Source organism: Plecotus auritus, assembly GCF_963455305.1.
Source record: "Plecotus auritus genome assembly, chromosome: 4".
NCBI lineage: Eukaryota > Metazoa > Chordata > Mammalia > Chiroptera > Vespertilionidae > Plecotus > Plecotus auritus.
In genome coordinates, this window is record NC_137775.1 from 82,308,994 (window position 1) to 82,329,152 (window position 20,159).

General features: G+C 41.1%; 1 protein-coding gene across 2 annotated transcripts in view; it reads left to right on the forward strand.

Annotated features, from left to right (window-relative positions):
* Positions 1 to 579: 579 nt before the first annotated feature.
* Positions 580 to 20,159, forward strand: part of LOC308246626 (glutathione S-transferase A2) — a gene marked incomplete at both ends in the record, with an annotated part of 36,778 nt that continues 17,198 nt past the window's right edge. Inside the window, 6 exons of one of the 2 annotated variants that reach the window (XM_080665033.1) lie at positions 580 to 666; positions 11,223 to 11,274; positions 12,094 to 12,226; positions 14,524 to 14,665; positions 16,704 to 16,835; positions 17,704 to 17,826. In XM_080665033.1, coding sequence (XP_080521159.1) covers positions 580 to 666; positions 11,223 to 11,274; positions 12,094 to 12,226; positions 14,524 to 14,665; positions 16,704 to 16,835; positions 17,704 to 17,826 — 669 coding nt within the window. Of the gene's footprint in view, positions 667 to 11,222; positions 11,275 to 12,093; positions 12,227 to 14,523; positions 14,666 to 16,703; positions 16,836 to 17,703; positions 17,827 to 20,159 lie in introns of those variants that run through there. The other variant, XM_080665034.1, reaches the window with a different exon arrangement.

The following is a 20,159-nucleotide window of genomic DNA, read 5'->3' on the forward strand; positions in this document are numbered from 1 at the left end:
ACACTAAACATGTTCGTTCCTTTCCTTGTACTACAAAGGTAATGCACTAACATCCCTTTTTCTAAATGGAAAATAAAATTCATCCAGCGGTGGAAAAATAGAGAATTCCAGTAGAAAAGAGGAATGAACCTCTTCTTGTGCGCAGAGAACTTAGAAGGTGTTGGTGACTACCAGGCCAGCACTAAGCCCCACTGCACGCATTTGAACAAGAGCAGCACGACAGCCAAAGAGCAGAGGACTAACTCTGCTCCCTTCTCCTCCTCCCTGTGCCTAATTCCTCTGGCTTGAAGGCCGCTCATGGGCTGGCTTGCTTCTCCTGTGTGGGATCCAGGCTGCTCTGTTTATATCCTCAGAGTGAGGACAAATGGCCACCTGAGACTTACTTGGTGCAATTTGACACCAATGGCCACTATTGGGTGAGAATATGGGCAAAGGAAGACCTCATGGGACCCCACCAATTCCAGCATTAAGAAAGCAGATACTTCACCCCAAATGTACACCATAAAAAAGTTTGCTTCTATGGTTTCATTCATTCATGAATGCATTCACTCATGTTTACAGAAACCAGTAGGCTGCTTCATGGCCGGGAAGCCCAAGCTTCACTACTTCAATGCACGAGGCCGAATGGAGCCCATCAGGTGGCTCCTGGCTGCAGCTGGAGTCGAGGTGGGTTCTGAGTTCTGTCAACTTAAGTTGAGCCTAAAATAAACTGTATTAAAGTACTTTCTCACATAAGCGAGGAGATTGCCATACTAGATGGCCTGTGAATGGTTTTGCCTTAAATAAAAAAAAGTATGCATATTAGGAAGGAATTGGACTATTTGACCAATAAAATTTTAAAAAATCCTGCCAATGTAAGAGTACAGGAAAATTTTATTTTATTTTATTTTATTTTAAATATATTTTATTGATTTTTTTACAGAGAGGAAGGGAGAGGGAGAGAGAGTTAGAAACATCGATGGGAGAGAAACATCGATCAGCTGCCTCCTGCACACCTCCTACTGGGGATGTGCCCGCAACCAAGGTACATGCCCTTGACTGGAATCGAACCTGGGACCCTTCAGTCCGCAGGCCGACGCTCTATCCACTGAGCCAAACCGGTCAGGGCAGTACAGGAAAATTTTAAAGGAAACCAAAAAAATAGCCACTAAACATAATTTATGGACCTTATTTTGATTTTAATGAACAGTAAAATATGACACATATACAACTATTGATTGAATATTAGAGGATATTAAAAATCACTGTTAATTTTTTAGTTATTTGTGATATTGTGGTTATTTTAATAATAAGTCTAATGTTTTAGAAATATAAATTAAAGAGTTAAGTATTAAATGATACTGTATATGGGGTTGTTTCAAATCTTCACAAGATAGGGAGAGTGGGTGGGCATATAGATGACACAAGATTGGCTTGTGTGATAATGATTGTAGCTGGGTGATGGAAACAAAGAGGATCTTTGTAATTTTATTTTGTACATGCTAGAAATTTTTAAAATAAAAGGATAAAAACTATAATATTAGAATGTAATGTAATTAAAATGAAGATATAACCACAAAAGTGGAGAGGAACAGATTATAACAAGCTGCCTGTTAAAGACTTAAAGCATGAACTCAGCAATGATTTTGTTGAGCACCTTTAAGTGCCAGGTTCTGTGCTTGGTTCTGGGGAGACATGGATGAACAAGGCAGACAAGGTCCCTACCCTCAGGAAGCTTACATTCCAGTCAGGATGCAGACAAGTGAACAGGTGGTTAAAAGGAGGCATGGAAGCATTTAGGTCTAGGAGGACATCCAAGCATTTACAGCCAGCATGTCAAACTCGCGGCCCACGGTCCACATGTGGCCCACAGCGAATATTTTTGTGGCCCAGCCAATATAACGTTAATGTAAGAAACGTTTTAATAAAAATCTCATAACTTAATTTTTACAATATCCTGTTATACATAATTATTAATAATGAACTACAACATTCACTAATGATTGATTACTATAATCGTGTTGCATTCATTTCACTTACGTGCCTTATGCACAGACGTACCATTTCTCTCCACTAATACTAGCAGCGAATATTCTAGCACCTGATTGCCAGCTCATTAGTCTTAAACTGACTTGTTTGGTATGTGCAACAGGAAATATCTTGCTTTTGGAGAACAAGAAAAATAGGTTTATTTGTGTTATCCTTATTAATTTGTGCAGTCATTCAGTGTCTGCTAAGTTAATGTTCAAGAAAAAAATATTAATTTTTATTAAAATGTTCTATTATTTTATGTTAACGATGACTCATTTATTCAGTCTTTTGTATTCAGCATGTCTCTATGGAAATAAACCTACGTTTCTATGAAAATTGAAGCTTTTGTTTTTTTGCGGCCCACATAAACTTAAGTCTTGTTTATTTGGCCCGCGTGAGCCTTTGAGTTTGACATGCTTGATTTGCAGTGTCAAAATTCCAGATTCTGCATGGAAAATTGGTAGGTTTCTGTGGCACTCTGTTGAGCTCTGCCCTCTAGAGGTGTCAATGAGAAAAACACATCTCTCTCAGTCCACATCAGAGTGACTCAGCAACTCTGAGGGTTTTTAGGAGAGGGAGTCATGGATGAACTCAGGAAACTTTGTCCCACAAATCAGAGCAGTAAAGGGGAGTTTCAGGTGATGGACACAGGAGCTTTAATGTGCTCCCTTCAGCCTCATATCAACATGTTTACCTGAGCCAGGATTATACTTTCTTCATTGGTTCATGAAGGCATGGGGACTTGAGCCTGGCTCTTTCTTAATTTCATGAGTAAGAAAGTACACAAAAAATACAAATAGTGCCATGCAGCTTTTTTTTCTCCATAAACCCACCCTGACTTCAGCTCTGGGGTTCAGGGATGTGTTCGGAGCCTGTGGGCAGGATGAGTTCAGCACAGGAGGGTGATTAGCAGGTGATGTTGAGAACAGCTCAGGCTTCCTCTACTCCATCCCAGCTTTACTGAAGAAGGTGTGGGGTAAGGATCTTGGTCAGAATTTCTGGGTTCTCTGCTCCCAAACATTGATCTTCACAATCATTTTCATCTCCATTAGCCTCACAAGCAACATCACACAAGCCAATGCCATCCTATCTTGGCCACCCTCCCTTGATGACCTTTATGTTTGTCTTGAACTGGAAGCTTTATAAATTGCTGCACATATAACTTACTATCTATCTGGTCTTCCCCTATGGGATTATGTAGATCCACAATAGACTGTTCCACTCAGCAAGCTAGAGACCAAACTTTTATCATAAAATACCCCTTTTAAACTATAAAATAAAAAGAAGTGGTGTAATTGTCACCTTGGTGACAGCATCTTAGATGGTTATGTGCCCATGGATACCCCATGCTGGGGGACACACAATTCCCTGCCCTGTCTCATATGGAGAGAAAGGCTTTCCTGAGATATTAAAACTCCATAACTAGAAGAACTTCCCAGTCCCTTCCCTCCTATAACACTCCCCTCCCAAAGCATTGACAGATGTAAAAGCAGGTGGAAGTGAATGGAACTTCCACATGTGAGCAGTTAAGTGCTGCAAACCATGCTCTGTCCTCTTTTTAAAATACCTTTATTGTTGAAAGTATTACAGATATTCCATTGCCTCCCCCCCCCCATCACCCCCTCTTCCCTACTCCCGCCCATTCCCCAGGCCTTCCCCACAATATTGTTTGTCTATGGGCTAAACATACATAAATTCTTTGGTCAAACTCTTCCAGCCCCCCAACCCCCGCCACTTCCTTCAGAAATACGTTAGTCTAGAGGGAGAAAAATGGCGGCGGAATAGACAGACGTGTTCCGAGCCTTGTCCCGGAGCAGAAAGAAAGAACAGCTGAGGGTCGCACTAGGAGTGTTTGTTGGCAAGTTGGGGGACAGCTGAACTCCAGAAGAAGGTGGGAGACTGCTAGACGGGGTTCCCCTGACCTGGCAGCTCCCACTGCGGCTGGGTCCCCTCCCGGAGCTGCGGGCTTGGATGCGGAGTCGCCGCCATCTGGAACCGAAAGTGGAGCTTATCGGAAGCCTGAGAATCCACAACTGCGGCACCCACGGAACAGCTGCGAGCCCCAGAACAACGCTCCCCAATTGGCGCAAACACACGGGTTCAGAGGAGCTCTACACTCCACCACGGAAAGGTCAGATTTCGCCTAGGATAAGGTGAGGTCTCTGGTCCCAGCGCAAGAGAGGAACGCGCGTTTTGCGGGAGCTGGAGGACCAGGGAAGTCTGTGCCTAGAAAAATCTGTGGCTGCTGGGGCTGGCGTGATCTGTGAATGTGGAAGGGGGTCCTCAGAGCTGCTAACAGAAGGGCTCTCTAAAAAGCAACCCATTTTGATCTGAAGTGCAGGGACACCCTAAGAATTTCAGGGGTGTGCTAGACTTACGCGCAGCCACGGAGTGCGCACACTTGGGCTTTTTCCTCTTGAAATTCTTGCTTCTGATTACTAAGCCCAATTCATAGGTTCACCCAGTTGGGGACACCCTGGGAGACTGCAGGGGAAAGTTGTTTTTCTGGAACCTGGGGATCGGAGCGGGGAGTGACCATCGGAGAGCCAGCTCTGAGGCAGCCCACTCCCACAAACCAGGGAAAGAAGGCTCTAACACTCCCTAGAGAGGCCATAGATAAACCCGGAAGTCAATCCAGAAACACTGCCACCCAGGGGCTGAATCACAAATTGACTCTTGTGTAATAAAAAATAAAGGAATACGAATTAAGACACACCGCCTGCTTAAAATCAGGACTGGCTTACATCACTGAAGAGCAGTGGAACGCAGGGAACTGCAATACTGTCCGGACTGAGAAACAGGCGTGCCAAACAGAACAACAGAGGAAGTGAATGACCTTCACTACTCCACATTTTATTTTTATTTTTTATTTTTTTATTTTCATTTTTTGCATCTTTTACTCAAGAAACTAATTTTTTTCCTCACTTGATTTTACCTTTTTAATTATTACATTTTTATTTTCAATCCGTATTATTACTACTGCTATTTTATCTTTTTTTTTTTTAAGTGTCATTTTATTTTCTCTTCATTTTGTTTTGGGATTAATGTTCTACATTCTATTTTTATCTTTCCTTTAGCATCATTTTACTCTATCTCAAATCTACCTTTATGCCATCACTCTCTTCCTCACTTTTCCCTTTTCAGTGTCCTGTTTATCTTACCCCTTTCCTGCTTTAGATTTTCCCTATACTTTCTGTTTACCCCCTTTTAAAATTTCACCCTACTTATATATCTAATCTCCAATCCCCTGCTCTAAGTCCATACACACCTCTCTCTTCGCTGTCTTAACTATCCAAAAAATTGTTTTTCTCTCTGTCCTTTTGTTGTTGTTCGTTTGAATGTAGATTATATCGAATTTTTATGCTTTTTTGTGAGATTGTTTTGCTTATTCTTCTTTTGTTTATTTTTTTGTTTGTTTAGTGCTTCTGTTTTCCCTTGCCTCACTCAATATTAGTTGGTGTTGTAGTTTGTATTAATCCCCAGGTACTTGTTGCTGGCATTTGCTGGGATAAGTGATTGTTCTATTGGAGTTTTATCCCCAATATATATAGTCTGTTTCCCTTTCTCTCTTAGTCTCTTTCTTGTCTCTCTTACTTTTTTTTCTTCTTTTTTTTTTCCCTTTTCCCAATTTCATTTTGACACCCCTTTTTTTTTCTTCTTTCTTTCTTTTTCCTCTTCTTCTTTCTCTACTATCCCCTAATTTGCCTTTCTCTGGTGGTCACCTTTATTGGAGGTTATTAATATCGTGAATACATTTCTGTTCAGTGCCTTGTGTGTTGTACCTGGTAGTGCTGTATTTTGTGCCTTTAAATCGACGCAGGAGAGAGAGAACTACATAACCAGACACCCAGAGAAGAGAGACCGTGGGGAGACAAAGACACAGCCCGCATATGAAAGAAAAGCAGGCATCACCAGAAAAGGAAGTAAACGAAATGGAAGCAAGCAACCTTCCAGAAAAAGAATTCAGAGAAATGGTCATAAGGTGGCTGAAAAGAATGAAAGACAAATTTGACAATATGAGCAAGAACCAAGAGGAAATGAAGAAGAACCAAGAAGAAATGAAAAATGACATCGCTGCTGTAAAGAACTCAATAGAAAGCATCAAGAGTAGACTAGAAGAAGCAGAGGACCGCATCAGTGAGCTAGAAGACAAGATGGGAAAAAATACCCAAGTAGAGCAACTTCTAGAAAAAAAAATTAAAAGGCAGGAGGAGAGCCTAAGGGAACTTTGGGACAACACGAAACAAAACAACATCCGCATAATAGGGGTTCCAGAAGGAAAGGAAGCTGAGCAAGGAATAGAAAACCTATTTGAAGAAATAATGACAGAAAATTTCCCTGATATAGAGAAGAAAAAACCCACACAAATCCAAGAAGCTCACAGAGTCCCAAGCAAAATGAACCCCAAAAGACCGACGCCAAGGCACATTATAATTAAATTGGCAAACACCAACGACAAAGTAAGAATCTTAAAAGCGGCAAGAGAGAGACAGAAAGTTACATACAAAGGAACCCCCATCAGACTAGCAACTGATTTCTCAACAGAAACTCATCAGGCCAGAAGGGAATGGAATGAAATATACAAAGTCATGCAAAGGAAGGGTCTGAATCCAAGAATACTGTACCCAGCAAGGCTGTCAATCAAAATTGAAGGTGAAATCAGGAGCTTCACAGACAAAAAAAAACTAAGGGAATTTATTACCACCAAACCAGCAATGCAAGAAATGCTAAAGGGTCTGCTGTAAAAAAAAAAAAAAAAGAAATAGGAAGCGAAGAAGGAACACAGGTGTAAAGAATAGGAATGGCGACAAATAAGTACCTATCAATAATAACTTTAAATGTAAACGGATTAAATGCCCCAATCAAAAGACATAGGGTAATGGATTGGATAAGAAAACATGACCCATATATCTGCTGTCTACAAGAAACCCACCTCAGAAAAAAAGACGCACACAGACTGAGGGTGAAGGGATGGAAAAAGGTTTTCCAGGCAAATGGAACTGAAAAAAAAGCTGGGGTAGCAATACTTATATCTGACAAATTAGATCTCAAACTGAAGGACATAACAAGAGATAAGGAAGGCCACTTCATAATACTAAAGGGAGCAATCCAACAAGAAGAAATAACTCTGGTAAACATATATGCACCCAATACAGGAGCACCCAAATACATACAAAAACTCCTGGAGGATATCAAGGGAGAGATTGACAGCAATACAATCATAGTAGGAGACTTTAATACCCCACTATCACCATTGGACAAACCCTCTAAACAAAAAATCAGCAAAGAAACATCAATCCTAAATGACTCACTAGACCAGATGGAATTAATTGACATCTTCAGAACATTTCACCCCAAAGCCACAGAATATACATTCTTCTCAAGTGCACATGGGTCATTTTCAAAGATAGACCATATGTTGGGACATAGGCAAAGTCTCTTCAAATTCAAGAAGATAGAAATCATATCAAGCATCTTCTCAGACCACAGTGGCATAAAACTGGAAATCAACTACAATAAAAACAACCCAAAGAAATCAAACACATGGAGACTAAACAGCATGCTATTAAACCATGACTGGGTTACCAGAGAAATCAAAGAAGAAATAAAAAACATCATGACAACAAATGACAATGAAAACACTACAATCCAAAATCTATGGGACACAGCGAAAGCAGTCTTGAGAGGGAAGTTCATAGCTCTACAAGCCTACTGCAAAAAACAAGAAACAGGGGTAATAAATTACCTAACCCAACAACTCAAAGAGTTAGAAAAAGAGCAACAAGAAAAGCCCAGTGTAAGCAGAAGGAAGGAAATAATAAAGATCAGAGCACAGATAAACGACATAGAGACCAAAGAAACAATACAAAAGATCAACAAAACCAAGAGCTGGTTCTTTGAAAGGATAAACAAGATTGATGAACCTCTAGCCAGGCTCACCAAGAAGCAAAGAGAGAGGACACAAATAAACAAAATCAGAAATGAAAGAGGTGAAATAACAACAGATCCCGCCGAAATACAAAGGATTGTTAAAAAATACTACGAACAACTCTATTCCAACAAACTGGACAACCTGGAGGAAATGGACATATTCCTAGAAAAATATAACCTTCCAAAACTCAATCAGGAAGAATCTAAACAGCTCAATATGCCAGTAACTATGGAAGAAATTGAAGCAGTCATCAAAGAGCTTCCGGCAAACAAAAGCCCGGGGCCAGACGGCTTCACAGGAGAGTTTTACCAAACATTCAAGGAAGAACTAAAACCTATCCTCCTCAGACTATTCCAAAAAATTCAAGAGGAAGGAACACTTCCAAGCTCCTTCTATGAAGCCAGCATCACCCTAATACCAAAACCAGATAAAGACAACACAATGAAAGAGAATTACAGGCCAATATCCCTCATGAATGTAGATGCCAAAATCCTCAACAAAATTCTAGCAAATCGGATCCAGCAGTACATCAGAAAGATCATACACCATGACCAAGTAGGGTTTATCCCAGGAATGCAAGGATGGTTCAATATCCGAAAATCAATAAATGTGATACATCACATAAACAAATTGAAAGATAAAAATCACATAGTCATATCAATTGATGCAGAAAAAGCATTTGACAAAATCCAACACCCTTTCTTGATAAAAACTCTCAACAAGGTGGGAATAGAAGGATCATACCTCAACATAATAAAAGCTATATATGATAAACCCACAGCTAACATCATACTCAATGGGCAAAAACTAAAACCATTTCCCCTAAGAACAGGAACAAGACAGGGATGCCCACTCTCACCACTCCTGTTTGACATAGTACTGGAAGTATTAGCCATTGCAATTAGACAAGAAGAAGAAATAAAAGGCATCCAAATTGGAAAAGAAGAAGTAAAGCTGTCCCTATTTGCAGATGACATGATATTGTACATAAAAAACCCGAAAGACTCTATCAAAAAACTAACAGACTTAATAAATGAATTCGGCAAGGTAGCAGGATACAAAATTAACGCCAAGAAATCTATGGCATTTCTATACACCAACAGTGAACTTACAGAAAGAGAGACTAAAAAAGCAATCCCATTTTCCATCGCACCAAAAAAATTAAGATACTTAGGAATAAACCTAACCAAGGAGGTAAAAGACCTATATGCGGAAAACTACAGGACACTGAAAAAAGAGATAGAGGAAGATGTAAACAGATGGAAGAACATACCATGTTCATGGATTGGTAGAATCAACATCATCAAAATGTCCATACTACCCAAAGCAATCTATAGATTCAATGCACTCCCCATTAAAATACCAACGGCATATTTCACAGACCTAGAAAGAACTCTCCAAAAATTCATCTGGAATAAAAAAAGACCCCGAATAGCCACAGCAATCCTGAGAAAGAAGAATAAAGTAGGAGGGATCTCAATACCAGATTTCAAGCTGTATTACAAAGCCACTGTTCTCAAAACAGCCTGGTACTGGCACAAGAACAGACATATAGATCAATGGAATAGAATAGAGAATCCAGATATCGACCCAAACCAATATGCGCAATTAATATTTGACAAAGGAGGCATGAGCATACAATGGAGTCAAGACAGTCTCTTCAATAAATGGTGTTGGGAAAATTGGTCAGATACATGCAAAAAAATGAAACTAGATCACCAACTTACACCATACACAAAAATAAACTCAAAATGGATACAGGACTTAAATATAAGACGGGAAACCATAAAAATACTAGAGGCATCCACAGGCAGCAAAATCTCAGACATATGCCAAAAGAACTTTTTCAGTGATACTGCCCCTAGGGCAATGGAAGCCAAAGAGAAAATAAACAAATGGGACTACATCAAAATAAAAAGCTTTTGCACAGCAAAAGAAACCATCAACAAAACAACAAGAAACCCCACTGTATGGGAGAACATATTTGCAAATGGTATCACTGATAAAGGTTTAATTTCCAACATCTACAGGCAGCTTATACAACTTAATAAAAGGAAGATAAATGATCCAATAAAAAAATGGGCAACGGACCTAAATAGAATCTTTTTGAAAGAAGACAGAAGGAAGGCCAAGAGACACATGAAAACATGCTCAAAGTCACTTATTATCCGAGAGATGCAAATCAAAACGACAATGCGATACCATCTCACACCTGTCAGAATGGCTATCATCAACAAATCAACAAACAACAAGTGTTGGCGAGGATGCGGAGAAAAAGGAACCCTCGTGCACTGCTGGTGGGAATGCAGACTGGTGCAGCCACTGTGGAGAACAGTATGGAGTTTCCTCAAAAAACTGAAAATGGAACTCCCATTTGACCCAGTAATCCCACTCCTAGGAATATATCCTAAGAAACCAGAAACACCAATCAGAAAGGATATATGCACCCCTATGTTCATAGCAGCACAATTTACAATAGCTAAGATTTGGAAACAGCCTAGGTGCCCGTCAGCAGATGACTGGATCAGAAAACTGTGGTACATCTACACAATGGAATACTATGCTGCCATAAAAAAGAAGGAATTACTACCATTTGTAGACACCTGGATGGAATTAGAGAACATTATGCTAAGTGAAATAAGCCAGTCAATGAAAGAAAAATACCACATGATCTCACTCATTTAGGGATAATGAAAAACATTATAAACTGATGAACCAAAAGATAGTTACAGAGGCAGTAAAGCATCAAACAGAGTGTCTAATTACAGCAGTAAGGTTAGGGAGAGGTGGGGGAAATAAGAGATCAACTGAAGGACTTGTATGCATGCATATAAGAGTAACCAACGGATGCAAAACATTGGGGGGTGAGGGCAGGTATGGGAGTGGGGTGGGGGGGGCAATGGTAAGATATGTACACATATAATACCTTAATAAAAATTTGGAAAAAAAAAAAAAGAAAGAAAGAAAGAAATACGTTAGTCTATTGCATGTTTCAATGTCTCTGGATCTGTTTTGTTCATCAGTTTATTTTGTTCATTAGATTCTACACGATCATGTGATACTTGTCTTTCTCTGACTGGCTTATTTTGCTTCATGCTCTGTTCTTGATGGCTCTAATCTGAATTTCCAAATGGTGTGATTGTGCTCCTTCGTGCATCATGCCAAACTCAGAAATCTTACCTCCTCCATATGATGTACCAGACAGAGGTCATTTAAGGTTAAAAGTTCGGTAATGCTGTGAAATGAATAACTAGAACTCCTTTACTCTTTCTGATTCCAGTTTGAAGAACAATTTTTGGAAAGGCCAGAAGACTTGGAAAAATTAAGAAATGGTAAGACTATGTATCTAAATTGCTCTGATGAGGGAATCTATAAAGTCAAGAGTGAGATTTGAACACCAGGCAATGCCTATGTGTGTGTATGGTGGGAGCTGGAGGGTGGGTGAAAAAGGAAGAAAAGTAGTTCAAGTGTAAGGGTGGGGCTCCTTGAGCAGGTTTCATCACTCACTCAGGGCTAGGAAGGGCTTGAACTCAGAATATTCGCCAACGAATCATCCCTTGTGACCTGGAATGCCCGCTCCTTGCTTCTCCTTCTTTCTGCACCCACCATGAGGAGCTGTGTCCGCTGAGGACCCCACCTATACACCGACACTTCAACACATGCATCAGGGTGAAGAGAGTAGAAATTGGCCCCGCAGTTGCTTTGAATTATCTCCATGGTTTGTTGCCAGGTAATATCCTAGCAATACTGCAGATGCTGAAGTCAGGGAAAGAGACCTCTACATGAAAATCTCTCTCCAAACCTGCCTTAAATGCCGTGAACACCACGAGAGTTCCTGTGGGAACTTTCCATCTGGCTGGCAGCCTGCTGCAGCCTCTCTCCAGCTTCTTTTTAAAATATCCACAAAGATATATCAATCGCAAAAATAATACAGGCAGCTACCATGTATCTGATGGGAAATAAAAAGGTAAATAAAATAATGAGTTAAAAAATAAAAAGCAGATTGGTAAGAAAAAGGACTATAAAAAACTAAGAACAAAATGCCATTTTGTTGAAGTATTACCTGATAATTTCAACAAACCCTTTATCCACTTAAAAGACTGTGATCCATGAGACAGTTCACTCTACTTTTTCTTTTCTTTTTTCAAAAGATGGGTCTTTGATGTTCCAGCAAGTGCCCATGGTGGAAATCGATGGGATGAAGCTGGCACAGACCAGAGCCATTCTCAACTACATTGCCGCCAAACACAACCTCTATGGGAAAGACATAAAGGAGAGAGCCCTGTAGGTATTTTTTCTGTTTTTTAATAAACAATAACAATTTAGAGTCTTCCTTGAATGATCCGGATTGTATCAGAGGATCATGACCAACAGCAGCATGAGCCTTGGAGGTACAGACTGAGGTCCAGGCCAGCAGGGAGCATGAGGAGGAGGGATTCCACTGAAGTGGAATCAAGCAGTGGGATTAGAAAAGAAGACTCAGTCCACAGAGGTAGCACAGGGAGTGACAGAAGTTTCCAAACACTAGGGAACTATGAAGCCAGGAGGATGGTGGAATCATGACTCCAGGTGCTCAGGCCTTTAAAGAAAAGACTTGGGAAGGAAAGGACACAAAGGGGCTAATTCTCAAGTTCCAGAAATTACAGGAACAGTTACCAGGAACCTAACTCACTAGCCCATTGTGTGGACTGGCCACTTGACAAGGGTTAGCAGAGGCAGGTTTTCAAGAGGCCAGGGTTACTTGGAGCATTTTTTTCAGTACGGAAGCAGCCAGATTTATTCAATACAGTTACATATGGGGAGTGGTGGGGGTGTTCTCCTTCTTTTTGAGATGGAACCACATGATTGAAACTAAAATTATGTAAGGAACTGGTAGCACTTACTTGAAACGTTAAACATAAGTTATCCTATGTCAGCACCTCCACCTCTTAGGTATGTACCCAAGGTAATAAAAAATACATCCACACTAAACTTTGTACTATGGCTTCATAGACCTCCTTGGGAGCCCTCAGGTGAAATCTGAAACTGGCTCCCATCTGTGAAGGGCAGGGAGAGACCGAATAAATAGTTCCTCCAGTCCTTATTGTTAGGTGGCAGGTTTAATAAACAAGAACATTTGTTCATGACCACAAGACAAGTAGTTTTCTGAATCCACCTCCAGAATCTTAAAAGCTTATATAGAGGCCTTAACTGGGTCACACATCAAGTCCAGATGGTCTCATCACAGCATTCCTATCTCAAGGTTGTGTCCCTGGGAAGGCATGTGGAGAGCACATTCCAAGCACAGGGGAGGGAGTGGGGAGCCTCCAATTGCCCAGGTCCAGCTTGGGGGTCAAATGACATTCACATCTTCTTGACGACTTTCCTCAACATGCACACAAATGTTCATAGCAGCGTTGCTCACAATATTTGAAAAGTGGAAACAACAGATATGTCCATCAACGGGTGAATGAATGAACAAAGAGTGGAATATTTACACACTGGAATGTAATTTAGCCATGGAGAGGACAAAATTCTGATGTTGGTGACAACAAGAATGAACTTAAAAAATAGTATACAAAATGAAAGAAACCACACACAAAAGGCCATATATAAAATGATTCCATTCATATGAAATGTCCAGATATTCAAATCCATAAAAAACAAAAAGTAGTTGTGTGATCTCCTGGGGAAGGAGTTTTCGGGAAATAGGGAGTGAAGGTCAAGAGTACAGAATTTCTTTTGGGCCTGATAGGAAATGTTCTGGAATTAGAGAATGTGATGATGATTTCAGGATGTACTAAAAACTACAGAATAGTACACTTAAAAGGGTGATATTTATGGTATGTAAATATAGTATTTCAATAAAGATGGAATATTTATAAATATTGTAGAAAACCCAGTTTAGAACAAAAGAAAAAACCTCCTGTATAATATGCACTGGTTGGAACTATATAAAGGATTGCACCCATTCAGGGGATGTTTCAGGTGGAGTCTTAAGCAGTGCAAACAGGGCCAATGTTTAGAATCAGCAAATGGAGAGGGTTGGGAACTGTGTTCTATGGGACTGTGTTCTATGGGAAATGTGTTCTATGGGGACTCATTGGAAGAACTGCTAATATTGGGCATATAAACAGGCCTGGGTGGTGTAACAGGGTGAGAGAGGGAGAGGGACATGGCTGAGGTGTCTGTGCCAGGGACTCCCTGCAGATTCCTCAGGTGGCAGGCCTTTAGCCTATGGATCACATAGAGTTTGTGCCCCAAACCAACCACAGCAGAGGTGGCAAACCTTAGTTAGCATCTCACTGGGTACCTGCAGTGACTCCACCATTTTTCCAAGTCTGTGACTCTGGAACCCTCACTAATGTTCTCTGTCAGGATATTTGGTCATGGGCATAACAAAAATTTTAGACGTAGATATCCATCTTGATATGAAGTGTTAAAATTAAGAGGAAATCATACCTGAATGACTGGTATATAAAAATTCACCAAATGGAGGTGAATTACTTTGCCACCTCCCAATACTCCATTCTCTTAGATTTTTAAACTATAACATGTAAAAACAGGTGACAATTGACAATTGGGTCATTTTTGTCTTTCAGGATTGATATGTATTCAGAAGGTATTGCAGATTTGAATGAAATGACGATGCGTTTCCCACTATGCCCACCTGATCAAAAAGATGCCAAGATGACCCAGATCAGAGAGAGAACAACAAATCGTTATTTCCCAGCCTTTGAAAAGGTAAGTGGGCTGTTCAGTGTTTGGGGCACTGAGATTAGAGGACAAAGAGAAATGGTGCCTGGGAAGTCCCGGGACATTGACCTTCACTTCCATTGGGCCCTCCTGACTACGATGGAGAACCCTGGCTCTCCAGAGATGTTATCAAAATCAGCTGTGGGGAGGATATGTACCTGTTATACCCAAGTTATAATCCTTCAGCAAAAGTTCAGTTTACTAGGACCCGATTTAGAATTCTCTATTTGATGGCATTTCATGGCCACAGCTGGAGCCACACTAGCGATTGGAGTAGATCCTGCAGAACACCATGCAGGCGCTTTTCATCCAAGAGGAGTATGAGGAAAGCAACTCATCGGAAAATATGCTGACAACACGGGTAGGAAATGTGAGACCAACTGCCACCAGGAGGATACGGTAGTGTTTCTGGGATGGATGAGAATTATCTCAACAGAGAGAAAGGTGGTGGGATGGAGAGGAAGAAACAGATAAAAAGATGTTAAGGAATAAATAATCTACAAATTTTGTGGACATGGCTATCAAACTTCTGAGGAATGTCATGCAAAGCTAAGGAAATACAGTTCCATCAATATACATAATACATATATTAGTTAATGCTTCTCTTTGAAGGTAAAAGGGGGGCATTTCAGATTAAAACACCCTGAAATCATGCTAAATAAAAATCATGAAAAACAGCAACAGGATTGTAAGGGATACAGGAGGCTTACATAGAAATAAAAATATTAATACTGAGGAACTTATGTATATTAAGTATTAAATCATTCATTCACTCAAATGTTAATTTGTTGCTTATGTGTGAGGTTCTATTCAAAGAGCAAAGAATTTGGTATTAATCAGAACATACTAGTACACTCTCCTGGTCCTTGTGGTGCTAAGAGTTTAGGCATATTTCACATGATGAAAACCTAAACAGACTTTGCAATTTAGGTGTATCTATACTTGGAAAATAAAGAGTTCCATGATCACATGAATAAAAAGCCCCATGATCCCATGAAAATAAAGAGCCCTATGATTACGTGAATGCAAAATGCATATAAAAATATAGCATCTGATATTTTATTATAGTCATTAATTATTTATCCATTCATATCTATCTATCTACTCTGAAAGCATATTTGCCAAAATGTTATCTTTAGTCAGTGGTCCATGTGTGTTTTTTTCTCTATGATTTCCACATTGCTGCAATAATTTTAATAAACATCACATATTTCTCCAATATTTAATTATAAAAAATTGAAACAGAAAAGTTGAAAGAGATGTACAATAAACTCATATATACTGACCACCTATATTAAAAATTAACATTTTATAATTATGTTTGCTTCATTATATATTTCCCACCCCACTCTGCTGTAATCAGACATTATTTTTGGATGCATTTAAAAGTAAGTTACAGACAAGTGCAGTCACCCATAGGCAGTTCACATGTGAATTACAGCAAATTCTCCCAATGTTATTGAGAGGCACAGGTGGCTTTGGAGTAAGAGACAATGTTGTAAGAGAAATGGTGAGTTCAAATTGTTCCAGGATTATTTCAGGTCCTACATCATAGGTAGACAAGGAAATGAGAAAAGCAGACACGAGGAGAAATATAGACTCTGAAATAGTGTTCTCGGGATTGAGGAAGGATGTCATGAAGATGGAGTCTTTACCCGAAGGAGATAGAGAGAACAGCCTGGAGAGGCAAGTCCTGAAATCTCAGAGCTGCTGAGGCTTCAGGGCGTGTAGCACATAGAAGCACAGTGCAGCCAGTGCTAGCCCTGGGCCAGACCAACATGCACAGAGATATGGGGATGGGAAAAGGATATGGTTTCCTGGGCTTCAGCTGAAGGGTGAGGAAAGAACAGCAAAGACCTGCTTCTCTCTGTCTCACTGAGTCAGGGAGATGAAGGTGGTCTGATGCTCTGCACCTGTCCAGGGAGACAGCGGAGATGGGAAGCCGGGCTGGAGAGACTTGGGCAGGAGCAGGGGGACCCAGCCTGAGTGCACCTGAGTTCATAACCTTCTCTCTCCAATGCACCAGGTGTTGAAGAGCCATGGACAAGACTACCTGGTTGGCAACAAGCTGAGCAAGGCTGACATTCACCTGGTTGAACTTATCTACTCTGTTGAAGAGATTGACTCCAGCCTTCTGGCCAACTTCCCGCTGCTGAAGGTGACCCCTTTCACAGCCCTGGGGACCCACATCCCCCATCTTGGAATCTAATATCTGGGCTCTTGGACTGGCGATGTTATGATCGCAGCATTGTCCATGCCCCGCTGCCCCCAGGTCTTCAAAATTTGCTCGTAGGCCCTGGTCTGAGGCAGGAAAAGAATCTTGTTTTGCCAAGGAAATTGGAGGTGGATGCTGCCCCACTGAGAATAGTTTGTCTTTCACAATGAGAGGGACCTAGGGCTCAGCGTCTCTGTCCTCAGCCCTGTTCCATGCAGTTTCTGTCCTCATTTTCTCTGGGATTCCCTTCCTCCCACATGAGTCCTCATCTCTCTTACCTGCGTCTGTGTGAGCAGGTCTCCTTCCTCTGATTTCCTTCTCTCAGCTCCTGCTCCTTCTCTCAGACACTTGTTTCTCTCCCCACAGTCCCTTATCTCTTTCTGTCTGTCTGTCTGTCTCTTACACAGGAAAGATTGCTTTTGACTGTCCACCTGGTTGACATTTCTATATTTTCTATCTTCAGTTCCAGCCCAGTTGTCCCACATATTCACTTCTTCAGTTTGGAGCCTTTCCCTGTGTTGTTCTGACAGATGCATTAGTCTTCCTTATCTGCACAAGAGTGAGAATCCACAGGGTTTCCATGTGGGCAAGAAGACGGTGAACTGAATCCTGTCTCTGGAGAAAGTGCTATTAAGCTGTGTTTCCTTTCTCTTATCTTCTTGTCTTGCTGGGTGCCCCTTTCCCAGCCCCCTGCTGGTGCTGATATAGGGGACACCGGTGGTCCTGTCTAGGAGGGTCTCAGATTCCCTGGCCTGTGTAATGACTGGTGGGTTTTGTGTCTCCATATGAGGCTGTGCTTTGTGCATTGCAGGCTCTGAAAACCAGGATCAGCAACCTCCCTCCTGTGAAGAAGTTTCTGCAGCCCGGCAGTCAAAGGAAGCCTCCTACAGACCCAAAAGTGTCAAAAGCAACCAGGGAGATTTTCAAGATTTAAATAAAGCAGACATGGATTCCCTAGCACATGCAGTAGCAATCTTCTGAAGCTGTCCAACAGTGAAATGCTCTATCTAGATGTAGACCTTGGATTTTGTGAGAATAATAAGCTTTTGCAAGTAATCAAATAATAAACTACCATGAGCTGATTTAGTTACAATTTATTCTTGTTCATTAAGATTCAATATGAAATCATATTTTCAGTCTCCTTCAATTGCGTCTCTCTTGGAATTCAAAATTAAATTTAAAAAAATGGGAACATGGATTATTAGGTCTCTTTCATCTATTCCAGGAATTGTCACGTATCTGTCACAAAGCCCTTCAAAGAGTTTAGTGTAGAATTCATATCTGACATTTTCAGTTCACAAGAAAAATAGCTACCTTTCTTGGTAATGGCATAAGAAATTTTGTTTAAGAGCTGCTTTCCTCCTGGTAATAAAAGTGTTTTTGTTATGAGTTTTGCTCTCATGCAATACAACAGTGATATGCCTACCTTGGACTCGTTAGTGTCCTAGGGGGTGGGGAAATGATGAACAAGACAACAGACCCAAGCTCTGCTCTCTGGTGCCTTTGTTTTCCTTTCAGCCCATGACCCCCTGGCACATAATCGCTCTGCTGCTTAATGCTCGGTGGGGCCCCTGGCGAGCTTTCTCTCAGATCACTCCATGTTGCTCAGACCTGGACTTCCAAGGTACAGATTACATGTTAGTGAATGCATATAAAATCTTCATTCTATTTTTCTGGCCTGTCACTGGGCCAGAGTGGCTGGATTAGCAGTGATTTCTAACTTCAGCCACACTCGGGGCTCATCATGAACACCCTCCCAGAAAATCTGGGCTTTGACATAATGAGTTCTTCTCCCCACAATGAGCTTCCCCGTAGCGTGGGGAGGGGGCTGACAGACACACAGAGCTCCTTGTCTGTAGCTTCACTTCTACCTAGTCTGCTGTCTCCTTGCAACCAGAACACTTTTCCTAAAATGCACATTTGAGTATCACCACCTTCTTTAAGTCCTTCGGTGAGTCTCATGCCTGTTGGAATGCTTCCTCACATTCGTCTTCACCCCCTCCTTCCCACATGGCCATGCTTAGCTCCTCACCTCAATTGCTTCCCTGGGCGAGTTGGGCTCTCCTCTGTGCCTTCCCTCAGAGCCCTCTAACAAAGCTGAATGTCATTGTGCCTCCTCCACTCTCCTGAGAGGCTCTGGTGTGCAGGCATGGCTGGGTGGCATCCCTATTGCTCCATCACAAATGGTCATAACACCTTGCACAACTCCACCCACAGCTTGAGGACCTAAGGGTTTGAGTCTGGGCTTTGGGAATTCCTCAGGATTCCACACACACACTCCTCGGCCTGACATCTGTATTCATTCACTCATGTCTTCATAAATGTATTCATATCACTCAAGTGCAACATAGGTACCTTGCATGGATTCTGATGCAAATAAGCCCACTGTAAAGAAACCTTCACAACACAATGGATGAAATTGGAATGCTGAATATTTAATTAAATTAAGGGATTATAACTTTTAGTGTAATAAGAGAATTTTATGCTTAGAAAGAGTCCTTACCTGTTAGAGATTAGCATACTCAATTTCTGATAGATGCGTGATAGACTGTCTAGGATTTGCTTCAAAATAATCCTGTGATTCTGGGAGAAGTAGGTTCCCATATATTAATTTCTTGTGGTTGCTATAACAAATTACTAAAACTGAGGGACTTAAAATAGCAGAATGTATTCTTTACACTTTTGGAAGCCAGAAGTTCAAAGTCAAAGTGTTGTCAGGGCTGCACTTCCTACAGAGGCTTTAGGGGAGAACCCTTTTTGGCCTCCTTCAGCCTCTGGTGGCTTTTTGCTTTCCTTGGCTCATGGTCACATCACTCCAATCCCTGCCTTTATCTTCACATCGACTCACCCTCTGTGTGTCTGTGTCTTCTCTTCTGTTGTAAAGACACTCGTCATTGGATTTGAGGCCCACCTGGATAATCCAGGATGATGTCATCTCAAGTTACTTCATTACATCTGCAAAGACCCTTTTTCTAAGTACGGTCACGTTTACAGGTTCCAGGTATTTGGACATGGATCTGTCTTTTTAGGAGGCCACCACCATGCGCCACCTCCCCCACCCCCCCCCGCCTCCCAACAGGGTACAGATCAAAAACATTGTTGACAATTGCTGAAGCAGGGGGATGGGTATGTTGGGCTTTCTCTACTTTCTACCATTCTCTCTATGGTTGTATTTGCTGGAAAACTTCCATTTAATAATTTTTAAAACTATATTATTTATTGAGCAATTATGTGCTAGGTGCTATGCCAGACAATGGGGACATGACT